Source organism: Myxocyprinus asiaticus, chromosome 43 (genome assembly GCF_019703515.2).
Source record: "Myxocyprinus asiaticus isolate MX2 ecotype Aquarium Trade chromosome 43, UBuf_Myxa_2, whole genome shotgun sequence".
NCBI lineage: Eukaryota > Metazoa > Chordata > Actinopteri > Cypriniformes > Catostomidae > Myxocyprinus > Myxocyprinus asiaticus.
In genome coordinates, this window is record NC_059386.1 from 28,058,002 (window position 1) to 28,073,713 (window position 15,712).

At 36.4% G+C, this 15,712-nt stretch overlaps 1 protein-coding gene and 1 long non-coding RNA gene across 4 annotated transcripts in view; one reads left to right on the forward strand and one right to left on the reverse strand.

Moving 5' to 3' along the window:
* The first annotated feature begins 310 nt into the window (after positions 1-310).
* Positions 311-3,440, forward strand: LOC127433945 (uncharacterized). The gene is made up of 2 exons (XR_007895959.1): positions 311-443; positions 2,011-3,440. It is a non-coding gene; the product is annotated as an uncharacterized LOC127433945 (long non-coding RNA).
* LOC127433943 (seizure protein 6-like) overlaps positions 850-15,712 on the reverse strand; it is a 66,628-nt gene continuing 51,765 nt past the window's right edge. Inside the window, exons 6-17 of one of the 3 annotated variants that reach the window (XM_051686330.1) lie at positions 15,456-15,624; positions 15,005-15,171; positions 13,162-13,356; positions 12,776-12,914; positions 10,036-10,232; positions 8,791-8,985; positions 7,082-7,273; positions 6,633-6,827; positions 5,279-5,314; positions 4,917-5,025; positions 4,551-4,761; positions 850-1,495 (exon numbers count right to left, since the gene is read on the reverse strand). In XM_051686330.1, coding sequence (XP_051542290.1) covers positions 4,599-4,761; positions 4,917-5,025; positions 5,279-5,314; positions 6,633-6,827; positions 7,082-7,273; positions 8,791-8,985; positions 10,036-10,232; positions 12,776-12,914; positions 13,162-13,356; positions 15,005-15,171; positions 15,456-15,624 — 1,757 coding nt within the window. In that variant the 3' untranslated portion in view covers positions 850-1,495; positions 4,551-4,598. Of the gene's footprint in view, positions 1,496-3,459; positions 4,762-4,916; positions 5,026-5,278; positions 5,315-6,632; positions 6,828-7,081; positions 7,274-8,790; positions 8,986-10,035; positions 10,233-12,775; positions 12,915-13,161; positions 13,357-15,004; positions 15,172-15,455; positions 15,625-15,712 lie in introns of those variants that run through there. The other 2 variants (XM_051686331.1, XM_051686329.1) reach the window with 2 other exon arrangements.

Below are 15,712 nucleotides of genomic sequence, written 5' to 3' on the forward strand. Positions count from 1 at the left end.
TTTATTAATGTTTTCTAATTAACATTTGTACGGTATGTTTTTCTCAACGTTTACACGTTGTATTCTTAACATTTACATTAATTCTACATTTTCTAAATAAGGTTCTCAACATTTTTCTTATGTATTTTGTCAAACATTGCGTTGTTTTTATCAAAATGCCACCTGCCACCCCACTGTCAAAACTTTACTGCTAAGTTCTCGTCGAGTGATTTACAAATACTTAGCGAATCGGCTCAAGTGAATCATTAAAAAAAAGCCAGTTCAAAACAACGGTTCGTTCGCGAATCGGACAACATTCCCCGTCAGCAGCGGAGCCATCTTGCGCTTTTCCTTTTTTCTTTTTTTTTTTTTTTATCCTCTTCGTTGATGGGGATCGTTTTCGGCACCGTTAATATCGTTTTATGGAAGTGAGACACGTTTAACACAGAAACCGGTGAGAATTAGTAAGTAAAGGTAGTTATGCAGTACGTTTCAGGTTTGTTTACGTGTTTGAGCTTCTTTGTAGTGTGAGGGTAATTTCCGGCCTCTGATTGGTCAGTGTCGTGACCGCTGAGACATGAACCAATGCACGAAGAGGAAGAACAGAGGGACAATTTAAAGCGTGTGCATGAATGCAAATCTAAATTTAAACCCGCAGCATTTTTTCCCATGTTGTTCTTTGGATACACAAATTTTCATAATAATCATTGATCATTAAAAGCGAATTAAACATTTTCATTTCATTCATTCAATTATGTAGCCTATTTGTAAAGATATTTAGGCCTATATTACTCCTATTCATATTTTTATTGATATATATCCATTATTTAGAATCAAATTTAGCCCAATCTAAAATAAAATCTTAATATAACTAGCAGCAGATTTTAAAGGTCATGCTCTTCAATGATTAGCTGCAAGACGCTCACACTTATTTAAAGAACCGTTTATACAGTTGCACCTAATATTGCACAATAAACACAAAGCAGCATAATGTAGTTTTAGACCGTTTATTTACAAAGTTTTCAGCAAAGAATCCCCCATAGAGTGACATTCATCAGCACTAGTGTTATACATGAACAGAGAAAAGGGTTTAATCACCATGATCAGGGCTCATTCTGAAATTCAATTGAAGCAACATTCTTCAGCCACTCACACACCTGAATCTCATGGGGTTTGCTGCATGTGGGTGAAAACAGTTTTCACCTTCATTGTTCCCCAATGTGAAAAAAAAAAGAAAAAAAAAAGAAAGAAAATTACCTAATTGATTCATCCAACCTCAAAGTGTGAGCCTTGAGGGGTTACCAGACAAAGAAAGTACAAGACAGGCCTCAGCCTCTGAAGTGCTACAGCATATAAACACCATATTGTCCACCATCTTTACTGTGCTGGGAGAGGACCTCTAGAGACAAACACATTTACAGGAGCCCAGCAGAGAAAAGGAATGTAGAGATATTGTTGAGGAGTGGTTCCAAAAGACAGATGGATTCTACATACACACCTCGTATTGCCTTGCATCCTGAAAAGATAGACAAATATAGTTTTCAGGGCAGTAGATTGATAATGTGTCACCTGTCAGAATATTGAAAAGCAGTTCCTGTGATTCCTCTGGGATTCTTTGCCTTATTGTGCAAACTCTGAGCCCATTAAAATACAGCTAATGATCCTGAAGTTGTATTTGGACCATAGTAAAAGCTTCTAAATACAAAACTCTGGAATGGACATAACGTTTACTAAAATAGCACAGACCTTTCATTATACACTGAAAAAAAAATACTAGTAAGATTTCCGTGACTTTTATTTTGCAGTTTTTCTGAGAAAATGTTATTGGTATAAAATTAAGTAAAATCAACTTAAAGACATAATATTGACTAAATTAACTAAATTTAACTTACAATTTTAGTTTAAACAGTAACTTTTACTTACAAATCTGATGTACATTGTACTTAAAATTTGATGAACATTTTATTAAATCATTTCACATTTTGAATTTACCTAATTAACTCATGTTTTGTTGTGTACTACATTCCACAGGGATGCTTATTGTATTCTATTTGACAACATTACCTTGCATTACTGGTGAACGTAACAAGACTCAGAGCTGCACATGCAAACCTCAACACTTGGTAAACCAAACGCGATGATTTCAACAATCAACAGATACTTTTTTTGATCATGAATGAGTAATTTTGAGAAGAAAATGAACTTCAGACTTCACAAAACAAGAAGTTACTAAATGACAACAAAATCAACAATAAAACATGCACACAGTAAAACCATGCAAGCTCATTAATTAAGCCCAGAACATGCTGGTAACACCAGCTTCAAGAAGTTAAGTAAGAGTTACTTATTTTATATACCTGTGAATTTTTCTCAGATTAGCAGATAAATATGATGAGGTTTTCTACTTTAGGGTTGATGCATTATAACGCATCGTAAAGATAACAAATAATCATAAATATGATTTATATTTGACATTTGTGTATATCAGATGTTTAAATTGTGCTGTGTTAATTTGATGTTATTGTAAATTGGTATATGTCTCATCACTGTCACGACTGCTATGTTGATCGGAACTGCACCCAAGAATTTCACACATCATTGCACTTGTGTATATGGCTGTGTGACAATAAAGTGATTTGATTTGATTTGATAAATAATGTTTACTTATGAGCTAGAGCATTAATGTTTTCATGTTTGAATTTTGTACAAATGTAGAATGTACTTAATACTTTCGAGTTCACGCTTAAACTAACTTATTTAATGTAGCAAGTACTTAATTTTTCTGCTATATTTCCTTTACCACAAAAACATTTTCATTATAGTTATGGTGAAGGCTCAGAAATGCAGTTTTAATTTATGTATAATGTGCAAGCAAATTAAAGGGCTACATTAGTATTTTATTGTTATTTGATTAAAAAGACATAAAACACATGAAATGAATTACGTGTGAACACAAAAAGATTTAAATCACAATGAGTCCTATGAGCAGCATGAAAAATATACATTCCAATAAAGTAAAGGTAATATAATGTAAGCGAAACCTTATTAAGTATGTCAATAATCCAAATAGGATTTTATCAGAACATTTAATTTCAGAACAATTCATCAGATAATGGTAAATGGAAACATTCTGTTAGAGAGAGGAGAAAAATCTGATCTCCATGTTAATGGTTAGTATGGCTTACTAAAACACTGGCAACAAATGGTGAAGATGGAGGCCCAGCCATACAAATCTCCAAAATGAGAGCAGGTAGAGAGTAAATAAAGACACATACACCATCTGAGTTGTAGCTGCTCATGACCCACAGCCTGAAGCATAAAGGGGTTTGGTATGGTAACATCTAAAATGAATGTCTACATAAGGGACACAGAATATTTCCATCTATCCATATATATATATATATATATATATATATATATATATATATATATATATATATATATTTTTTTTTTTTTTTTTAAATATAATTCAAATAAAACATGAAACCGGCCATTCCCAAGGAGTCTTCAGGAAACATTTTGCTGATGCAACTTTAAAGGAACATTCCAGGTTTGATACAAATTAATTGACAGCATTTGTGGCTTAATGTTGATTATCACAAAAAAATTATTTTGACTCATGCTTCCTTTTCCTTAAAAAATCAAAAATCGAGGTTACAGTGAGGCACTTACAATTGAATGGGGCCAAATTTTTGGAGGGTTTAAAGGCAGAAATGTGAAGCTTATAATTTTATAAAAGCACTTACTGTACATTCTTCTGTTAAACTGTGTGTATTATTTGGGCTTTAAAGTTGTTTAAATTGTAGTTATTACGGTCGTTTTAGGGTTTAAGCTGTTATGTCATCTTGGAAGTTGTAAAATTGGATATAACTTTGCACAGAAAATGATAGTAAGTGATTTTTAACACATTAAAATCACATTAACATGCATATTGTTTACATTTTGTGGCTATACTTTGGAACAGTGAGAATTTTAACCTTTACAGATTGGCCCTATTCACTTCCATGGTAAGTGTCTCACTGTAACACAGATTTACTCTCTTTTTTTAAGAAAAGGGGGGACAAGTCCAAATAAATTTTGTGTTGTAATAAACATTATGCCACAAATGCTGTCGATTGAGCTTAACTTGTACTGAAGTCTGAATATTCCTTTAAGCTCATTATGCAACTTCAAACTCATTAACTATGAAGACCATTTGTAATAATATAAGTGGTACTCATTTTTATAGTAGTAGCAGCATTACTTACGTGTTACTGATAAGAACATCATAAATACTGGACAGAAAATATTAGGAGGATTTATGGATGTCCTATACTTCATGGCTTTAAAAATGAAATGACAAATACTATTTAGAGCTTTGTGCGAATTCCTTTTACTTCCACTATTTGATCTGCCGACCAGTCATGATTAGTCAGATGGAATGGCAGAATGACACAAATGGCTCCCTCTGCTGGTAAATGAAAGAATGGCAGAATAAATGGCTCCCCCTGCTGGTGAAATAAATATAGACATCTAGATCATAATGGCAAACATATCGTCTTTCTTTGTAGGTGAATACTAGAATGGCATACAGAATTGCTCCCTCTGCTGGACAATGACAGGATGGCAGGCAGGGCTGATCAGGACAGGACGATGGTGTTGTGTGAGGCCACGTCTCTGAGGTTCATGGCATCCATACTTACTCCTGTCTCATAAACGGGGTTATCAAAAGCAGATTCCTCAGTCATGTTGTCATATGGTGGAGAGGAAGACCCAGGGAGCTGAAGGGTCTTGCTCTGAGCTCTATAGAGGCAGACAAAAACAACTTTATTAGCAAAGACAAGCAAAAACAAACCCTGAATCTAAAAGCTACATGTCCTTTTTCCTGCCCTTGGATACGTGAGTTTGAACTTCCAAAGCTATGTCCATCATTTTTTAGAACATATGATGGAACTTACATTGAGAGGCAGAGAAAAACTGCTAGGAGCAACATCAGCACCAGTGCTACAGGAATTAGAACTGCAATGGCAATATTGACACCCTCCACACTGAATTCTGCTCTGGTAGCTGTAAAGAAGACATTATACAGGAAGTTAAAGACTTGAAGAGATCTGCTAAACACTACACAAATATTGAACCAGAGCAATTGTTAGTATGGAGAGCAAAATGCATCACAACCCACTTATCCATTGCATTTGACAGAGCATTGCATTTAAAAAGCAAAATAATATGGTCACTATATTATTGAGAGATATAAAGATGGTAAAATCAATCAAAATGTATTGATAGTTTTCAAGATCGGAATGAAATATGGTATCACCGTTCAGTCTGTGTTCATCAAAGTTTCCAGAGGAGGCTGAAAAACACCAATATTAATTCCTGTTATTAAAACTTCTGAGACACTTGAAGCAAGAATTTGAAAATTAATGATTAGGTAAGAACAAGCACTTACAAAAAGAGCTTTAAAACCCTAAACTATTAAATGACTTACATTAATGGAGATTATTATAGATGACCTTTTAATTAAAGGTCAATTTTTCCTAATGCTTCTATTAATATTGCCACTGCAACACATCAGCTAGATTAGCTTTCATTAAACTAATGAATTCAGTTTAAAAATTAGGAGAGTTAAAGGGATAGTTAACTCAAAAATGAAAATTTTCTCATCATTTTTTCTCCCTCATGCTATCCCAGATTTGTATGACTGTCTTTCTTCTGCTGAACACAAACAAAGATGTTTAGAAGAATATTTCAGCTCTGTAGGTCCATACAATGCAAGTGAATGGTGACAAAAATTTGAAGCTCCAGAAAGCACATAATGGCAGCATAAAATATATCCATACAACTCCAGTGGTGAAATCCATATCTTCAGAAGCAATTTGATAGGTGAGGAAAAGATCAATATTTAAGTCCTTTTTTTACTACAAATCTCCACTTTCACATTCTTCTTAATTTGATTTTGGCGATTCACATTCTTTGTGCATATCACCACCTACTGGGCAGGGAGGAGTATTTAGAGTAAAAAAAGGACCTAAATATTAATCTGTTTCTCACCCACACCTATCACATCACTTCTGAAGATATGAATTTAACCATTGGAGTTATATGGATTACATTTATGCTGCCTTTATGTGCTTTTTGGAACTTAAAATGTTTGGTCACCATCCACTTGCATTATATGGACCTACAGAGCTGATATATTCTTCTAAAAATCTTCATTTGTGTTCAGCAGAAGAAAGAAACACGTATACATCTGGAATGGCATGAGGGTGAGTAAATGATAAGAGAATTTTCATTTTTGGGTGAACTATTCCTTTCACTATGCTTTGCTGCCTAACAGACCTTTTTATTTTCTAAAAGTACAGGTCAGTTCCATATGATTTTGTTGAACAGAATCAGAATCAGAATCAGAATGAGTTTTATTGCCAAGTATGCTTACACATACAAGGAATTTGTCTTGGTGACAGGAGCTTCCAGTACACAACAATACAAAAACAATACAAAAACAGCAGCAAGACATAGATAATAATACAAAATAAAAACTAATTATACACATACGTACAGACACACACATACATACATACACACATACACATGGGTAGTGCAAATCTAATACAATCTGTTATGTACAGTGCAAATGTTTTTTTTTTTTTTTTTAGGAATAGAGTTCCTACCTCTGCACATAGGGGGCACACCGCTCCATTGAGAGGGATGTCCAGGGAGGCAGTGGATAGTCGCTTCACCCTGAAGTTCATATCCTGAACGGCAGGTAAAACTCAGAGTCTCTCCTGCCTGGAAGAAAGCTTTTTCTGAACTCTGGATGGCCGTAGAGGGGGCGCCGGGATTACTGCAGGGCTCATATCTCTCAGCTAAAGAAAAACACAGACATAGAGATCTCAATTACTGATGTAACACAATATGTACTAAAGTGTTTAAGTTACTCTATGGTGAATATTTAATCCTAAAGTCCATTAGATGGCAGTAGAGTGAAAGAACTGAAGTTGGAAAAGCACCAATTAAGGTTGCATCTCTTGCTGTGCTGGATAAATATCAACAGCTTTATTTGTTTAATTCAACAAAATTATATATTTTTTTTTTGATACATCAGGTACCATCCACTTACGGACACACTTGGGCAGTCTTTCACTCCACTTTGGGTCTGCAGTATCTCTGCTGTAGCAGGTGAGCACTCCAGGGCCAGAAAGCGAGTATCCTTTGTTACAGATGTACTCCACTGAAGATCCCACAGCATAAAGAGAGCCAGTCACCCGTCTGCGACTGTTCTCCACCAGCCCTGGATCCTCGCATGACATGACTAAACATATATCACAAATGAAACACATGAAAATATTAAACATCACTGCACAAAAGTGAGACAGTTTCACCAAGAGTTCATTGTGAAAGTTGAAAAGGCTCATATCATGTGGCTCACAGATTATATGATTTAACTGAAGTTTAGCAACATTTTTTTAACAACATAGAGAAAATTAATAATTTTTAGGGGGTTAAAATGTTTACATTTTCTAAGTGTTTAATTAATTGGAAGGTTATTTAAAATGATAGTTTTGCATACTTCTATGTTTGATGCAATGTGAAGGTGCTGTTATGAGCAACACATAAAGCGTCCCTATTATCTGACAGATATTATTAAAATAAGTGCTATATCAGGGGGCCTGGGTAGCTCAGCGAGTAAAGACGCTGACTACCAACCCTAGAGTCGCGAATTCGAATCTAGGGCCTGTTGAGTGACCCCAGCCAGGTCTCCCAAGCAACCAAATTGGCCCGGTTGCTAGGGAGGGTAGAGTCACATGGGGTAACCTCCTCGTGGTCGCTATGATGTGGTTCTCGCTCTCAATGGGGCGCGTGGTGAGTTGTGCATGGATGCCACAGAGAATAGCGTAAAGCCTCCACAGGCACTATGTCTCCGCAGTAATGCGGTCAACAAGCCATGTGATAAGATTGTATTGGCGTGGATTGACAGTCTCAGATGTGGAGGCAACTGAGATTCGTCCTTCACCACCCGGATTGAGGCGAGTCACTACACCACCATGAGGACTTAGAGCACATTGGGAATTGGGCATTCCAAATTGGGGAGAAAAGGGGAGAGAAATGCAAGTGAATGGGTACCAAAATTTTGAAGCTACAAAAAACACATAAAGAGCATAAAAGTAATCCATACGACTCCAGTGGTTAAATCCATGTCTTCAGAAACAATATGATAGGTGTGGGTGAGAAACAGATCAATATTTAAGTCCTTTTTTACTATAAATTCTCCTCCCTGCCCAGTAGGTGGCGATATGCACGAAGAATGCAAATCACAAAAAACAAAAAAAGAATGTGAAAGTGAAAGTGGAGATTGATAGTAAAAAAGGACTCAAATATTGATCTGTTTCTCTCCCACACCTATAGTATCGCTTCTGAAGATATGGATTTAACCACTGGAGTAAAGTAGAATACTTTTATGCTGCCTTTATGTGCTTTTAGAGCTTCAAAATTTGGTACCCATTCACTTGCACTGTATAGACCTACAGAGCTGAAATATTCTTCTAAAAATCTTTGTTTGTGTTCAACAGAAGAAAGAAAGTCATATACATCTGGGATGGCATTTTGGGGTGAACTATCCTGTTAACTTTTGATGATTCTGACTTTATTATTATAGGAAGATTATTAGATGTATTAACCTTATTTCACCAGTAGATAATAAAGTTTGCAGTAGCAGCTGACCTAGATTTAATTCTATGCAGTGGTTATGAGCACATTAATAAAATTTTCCCAGCGTCAATCAAGCACTAATGATCTAGTGTGACCTTTAAGAGTGTTGCTAGCTCTCACTTTTCTCACAAATGGGTACGTCTCCACTCCATGTCAGATCCCACTGGCACATCAGGATCTCAGAACCATGCAGCTGGAACCCTGGGTAACACTGGTAGGTGACCACCGTTCCGTGGGTCAGGTCAGGATGGGACGTGCTCTTCCAGCCATTGGGAATTTCTGGCAGCTCTGCACAGGTGTCGTTACGTGGTACCTCTATTATTTGGGTGGTGAAAGGAGAAAAGAGAGACAAAAAATGCTTTTGGACATGTGATCTTTCGATTTTGTGATTTTTACTGTTGAAGGGGATCGTTCACCCAATAAGGAAAATTCTGCGATCAAGTTATTTTGGTAACACTTTACAATAAGGTTCCATTTGTTAACATTAGTTAACAACATTAGTTAACATGAACTAACAAATAACAATACTTTTAGACCATTAATTATTTTTGGTAATTGTTAATTTCAACAGTTTGTAGTAACAAAACGCAGTATAAGTATACATTAGTTAATGTACTCTGAACTAACAATGAACAATATTTTTATTAATTAACATTAACAAAGATTAATAAATGCTGTAAAATATATATTGTTCATTGTTAGTTCATGATGCTAAATGCATTAAAGTTGCTGTAAGTGATTTTAGACGTTCTAGAATTCCGACAAGCGAAACACACTACCACAACCCCCCACCCCCCAACACCATCCACCCCCGCTCAAAAAGTTTTCTCCAGGGCCAATTTTTCTTCCCAGTCTGCCCTTGAATATAAGAATGCAAAAAATTATTGACAGGCAGAAAACGTCATTGACCATGGCCCGCTGACACATTTTTGTTTGCTGTTTACAAAGTCTAGAGTCTTTAAAGGTGCTGTAAGAAAAGTATGCAAAAAATGTTACTACTCCCTGAAAGAAGTGTCCTGGGATATCTCACCGGTCTCTGTCTAATGTTAACAAATGGAACCTTATTTTAAAGTGTTACTGTAATTTTATTTTGATAAAAGGCAGACTACAGACATTTTTCTTTGGAATAAAATGCTCCAATTAATCTTGCACAATAAAACCAGTAATGTGTATTAAGAAAGTAATAGGGTCAATTTCGATTAAGGTTCATTTTTACTTTAATTTCACAGCATTCTTGTCAAATGTCAAATATAAATCATATCTACCCATGATGTACTGTCCTTTGTGAAAAATACTTTAAATGCAAGTAAAACATGTTGAAATGTAAAGATGATCTGCACATTGATTTCTAGTAGTTCCACCTACCAAAGAAATGCACCACAAAGCCGTTGTTGTAGCCATAGACGTTGGAGGCTGGATCAGACTGAAACTGGATGGTCACATCAGCCGTAGAGGTGTAGAGTCTGAATCGAGGGAGAAAGCCACTGTACTGGCCCAGGATGTTGGCTGTCAGGTCATCACCATCATAAAAGGTTAGCAGGTCATTCTTCCCCAGATGAAGACTAATGGAACAACACACATGAATGTACACCATTAGTGTATATCAATACACACAATGAGAAAAATAAAAAACATACGGGTTACAGGTGAACTAAGGATGCAGAATTTTTTGTTTTTGGGTGAATTATCCCTTTTATTAAGAAGAATGATAACATAAGGATCCGACATATTACCATCTGCAATTTTCCCAGATGGTTTGTTGATGTCATTCTGCAATTCATCTTCATTTCCAAACAAATATGACTAATGTGAGGGGAAAACATTATATAGGCAGACTGAACAGTATCGACAATGAGAATCAATCATGTTTTCCATTCTGCCACGCTACATGGAATTGTAAATACCAAAGTTTAGATTCCCTAATCTGTTGGGAGACTGTATTTACCTCTTCAGCGGGGAAGTTTAGATTTATTTATACAGTGTAGATTGGGAAAACAAAGAGGCAGAATCTTCAGGACCAACATACAGCTCACACCCTCCTGTGGGCTCTCTTGTTTGTTAAGTTCAAAGATGAATTGCATTAACATTCACAGTCTGGGAGTTTAACACTGAGTTAAGAAATGCAGAAACACTTCCGATGGCAATAGACAGGCCCAATTCCCTTGGGGTATAATGATGGGTTTAAACTGTTTGAGTTAAATAAGAAGGATGATACACACTGATGAACAACTGAGATGGGGTTTTGTTTCTTCCTTCACTGAACAGGCTGATGGTTGGAGACGATTCTCTGTGGGGATACCAGAGAGATACTGGAAGAGTATCTGGAAGATACTTCTGTGCAGAAGCCAGGAAAAATGAACTAATGATGCATGCTGGGACATCGTGTCTCTGGGTGCAGAGATAAAGTCACACTTATCTGAGCACTATCTGAGCAAGACTCCATGACTGGTGGACCATAGCAAAGCTGGACGTCTACACATGTAACCTTTAGAGGGGAAGAATGTCTGAGCAATAAAAAAGTTAATTTTACTTTAATTCTTTTTAATAATAAAGAGAATAAAGTTAGTTTTAATAATGCCACAGTGTTAGCACATCTCCCATTCAGTGGCCTTTGCAAAAACTCCTTTGCCACCTGACAGAGTACCCACCCATCACAAACCAATCTTCCCTCACCCCACCCTAAAACCCACCTATAACAACCTAAACCTGCCTACACCAGGCCAAAACCATCTCATATCATCCTAAAACCCACCCATACCACCACAAACCTACCAATACTGGCCCAAACTCACTCATACCACCCTAAAACACACCCATACCCTCGCCAAAACTACCCATACGTCCCTAAAACTCACCAATAACAGCACAAAACCCACCCACACCACCTCGAACCTACCTCTATAGATCCAAAACCCACTTATACCATCATAAATTCTACATTCTGTATACCACCCCAAAACTACCTTTAACCGGCCCAAAACCCATTAATTCTACCCTAAAATCCACCCATACCACCCCAAAATTAGCTACACTGCCTTAAAGTCCACCCATACCACCCTAAAACCTGAAGATACTTCCCCAAACCTACCCATACATCACCAAAACTCACCAATAACACCACAAAACCCACACATACCACCCCAAAATTACCCATAATGCCCAAAACTCACCAATAACACCACAAAACCCACACAACCCAAACCTACCTATATAGACTCAAAACCAATTTATACCATCTTTAATTCTACATATACCACACCAAACCTACCTATACTGGCCCAAAACCCATTCATTCTACACTAAAACCCAACCATACAAGCCCAAACCTACTTACACCACCCCAAAATCCACCCATACAAACCTAAAACCCACTGATACTACTCCATATCTACCCATATTGCCTCAAAACCCACCCATACCACCCTACAACTCACCCATAATGCCCCAAAACCTAACAAGTAGTTCTAACTAGTACCACATACCATCCATATGACCATTAAATTGTTTTCTGTGGTTCTCTGTAAAAGCCCTATTTGTTCTGATCCAGCTACTTATGAAGGATGACAAAGCAAAAACTAAAACATTACAACAGAAAATACTACATCAGTCAGATATTAGAAGAATCCCCACTATATCAAAGTACCCTGTTCATGTGTGATTGCCTAGGTGTACAGCCTGTCACCTGTGTGTTGGCCCATAAGTTCTCAGTGTTAATAAGTCTGTGGGTGGCCTCTATGTCTGAAGTAAATCAATTAATCAGCCGTCATTATGCACACTGTTCATAATTAAGAGCTGGTGAACTGCACTGAATGCTAATGGAGGAGTAAAAGCATTCTCATTAGAGGAAATAATAGGGCAACAGACACCCTACCCCACACACACCAACAAATATTCCTAACTGCTTTATGTAGTGCATTGTGATTAAATAATCACTAAGCACAGAAAACACTTGTCGTCATGGAGCAGGAAGTTAAGGGAAAAGTAAAGAGCTGGTCAAATTGAAACTTTGTAGCAAATTACTATAAACAGCTCTTTATTTCTCCTTCAGTCACCATAGTGATCCATTTCCTCCACTGATCTCCAGTCTGAGGTTTCAGGTACTCACACATGGACGTCCAGCATGAATCTCTTGTCCTCCTCCACGTGCAGACCCCAGATACAGTCTTGACCTTTGTCATACGCTTCAGGCCAATTTGGAGAAAGCACCACACCTGCTGAATCTGTTATTTCTCCACTGCACACAGCTGTAAAGAACACAAACTTAAGGATTACAAATCAGTTTAATTAAACAATAGACTATACTCTCTCAACAACAACAACATCACAAAGATAGTAAAATCACAATTAAAAACAGAAATTAGATTAGAAATGGATCAAGCTTTGTAGTGAACAATTTTTACTTCTCTCAGGGTAACACAAACAAGAGTGACAGAAATAAACCAGCCAGAAGGCAGACAGAGAGGCTTCACACACTCATACATGCAAAACTACCTCGGCAGGCTGGTTCTGTCTCGTTCCATTGGGGATTTTCAGGGTTTATGCATTGTAAGATAACAGCGCCCTGCTCCAGTGTGTAACCCAGCTCACAGGAGAACTCCACCACAGAACCAACTCCAAACGCTGGATCACTTGTGGAGAAATTTCCATACTTCACAAACGGCTCGTAACAGCTGCCCTGTGAAAATGCTGTAAAGACACACACATTATTGTATAAAAAACACACTTTGTCTCATAAACAATTCTAAGACATAAATATATAAAAACACAACACATAATCTATTCAGAATAAAGTAGAACACTGTTGACTATAATAGAATACTGTAGAATAGAGCACTGCAGCATATAATAGAACAGAATACTGTAGAATGGCACACTAGGATAGAATAGAATAGAATATTGCAGAATAGAACACTAGATTAAAAATTCTACAGAATACAAAAGAACATTGAACAATAGAATAGATCTCTACAGAATAAAAATAATATTTTAAAACAGAATACTATAGAATAGAACACTGAAGAATAGAATAAAATACTGTATAACTGAATACTGTAGAATAGAATAGAATAGAACACTGTAGGATAGAACACTGCAGAACATATTAGAATACTATAGATTAGAACACTGAAGAAAATAATAGAATTCTATAGAATACAATAGAACATTGCAGAATAGAATAGATCCCTACAGAATAGAAAGAATACTTTAGAACAGAATACTGTAGAATAGAACACTGAAGAATAGAATAGAATACTGTATAACTGAATACTGTAGAATAGAACACTGCAGAACATATTACAGTACTAGAGATTAGAACACTGCAGAATAGAATAGAATACTGTAGAACATATTAGAGTACTATAGATTAGAACACTGCAGAATAGAATAGAACACTGTAGAACTGATTAGAAATTAAAAGAATAGAAATAACACGACTGCATAATACAATAAAATTTTGTAAAATAGAATAGAATACTGTAGAACAGAACACTGTACAATAGATTACTGTAGAAAAGAACACTGTAGAATAGAATGCTATAGAGTAAACACTGTACAAAAGAATAGAACATAACAGAAAAACCCTGCAGAATAAAATAGAATACTGTAAAATACAATAGAATACTGTAGAATAGAACACTCAGAACATATTAGAATACTAGAGATTAGAACACTGCAGAATAGAATAGAATAGAATACTGTACAATAGAATAGAATACTCTAGAATAGAATAGAATACTGTAGAACAGAAGACTAATATAGAACACTGAAGAACATATTAGAATACTAGAGATTAGAACACTGCAGAATAGAATAGAATACTGCAGAATAGATTAGAAAAGAACAGAATAGAAATAGCAGAACACTGCAGAATACAATAGACTACTGTAAAATAGAATAGAATACTGTAGAATAGATTAGAAAAGAACAGAATAGAAATAGCAGAACACTGCAGAATACAATAGACTACTGTAAAATAGAATAGAATACTGTAGAATAGAACACTGCACAATAGAATAGAACAAAAAAGTATAGAACAGAACCGAAACACTACAAATTAGAATAGAATAGAACACGGCAGAATAGAATAGAACAGAATAGAATCTTTTACTGCCACACGGCAGAGCTGGTGGAAATAGTTACAAATACAGCTATTGGCAACATACATGGGATAGTGTGAAAGTTCACAATGTACAATACTTCTATGTGTAAGAAAAAACAATATACAATACCATATACAATTTACTCTATATAGAATATAGTACAAAAGCAGTACAAAATGACATGGAAATACAAAGTTTAGAAGACTAGACTAAAGGATAGCCTTCATATGTACCTTCATATCGGATGGCAGCACCAGTGCACGTGCCCGTCTCATCACTGGTGAACTCCACAAACAGATGCCTAGCGGTGCTGGTCACACCCTCAGTGGGAAGATACTCCACTGCGTATGAGTCATACAGGGGCGGAGAGTCAATGTTACTGCCATCCTTTATCAACAGTCTAAGAACAAACAAAAGGAAGTCAAGCAACAACAAAACAGAAAGAGTGAACAGACTTTAAGATTTTTTTCTATGTTATATGCATAGAAAGCTCTATTTTCTAGGTTTCATAAGCAAGGCTTAAGACATGACAGACATTAAAAGTCCATGTTACAATGCCAATGTGTAAGAACAAATGTACTTTTGAACCAACAGGTATCAAATTGTGAAAAATGATGTGCATTTTTAAGCCCAAGTTACTTATTTACACACATAAACACACACACACATATGCAGAGCACATGCCTGTCATCATCCTCAGCCAGAGCCACTTTCTCAAAGTGAACGTGGAGCCGATGGCCCTCAGGGGCCTCCAGCACCCAGTGGCATGTCAGATTGTTGCTGTAGTTTCCTGGAAACCCGGGAGAGACAATACGACCCTGAGTGGCATTTCTCAACATCCCCCCACAAGCAGCTGGGCAAGAAAGAGAATGGGAGAGAGAAACCTGCTGTGAATTTTCTGCATTCAGTTAATCTTTATTATGCAAGACAGAATGAACAGA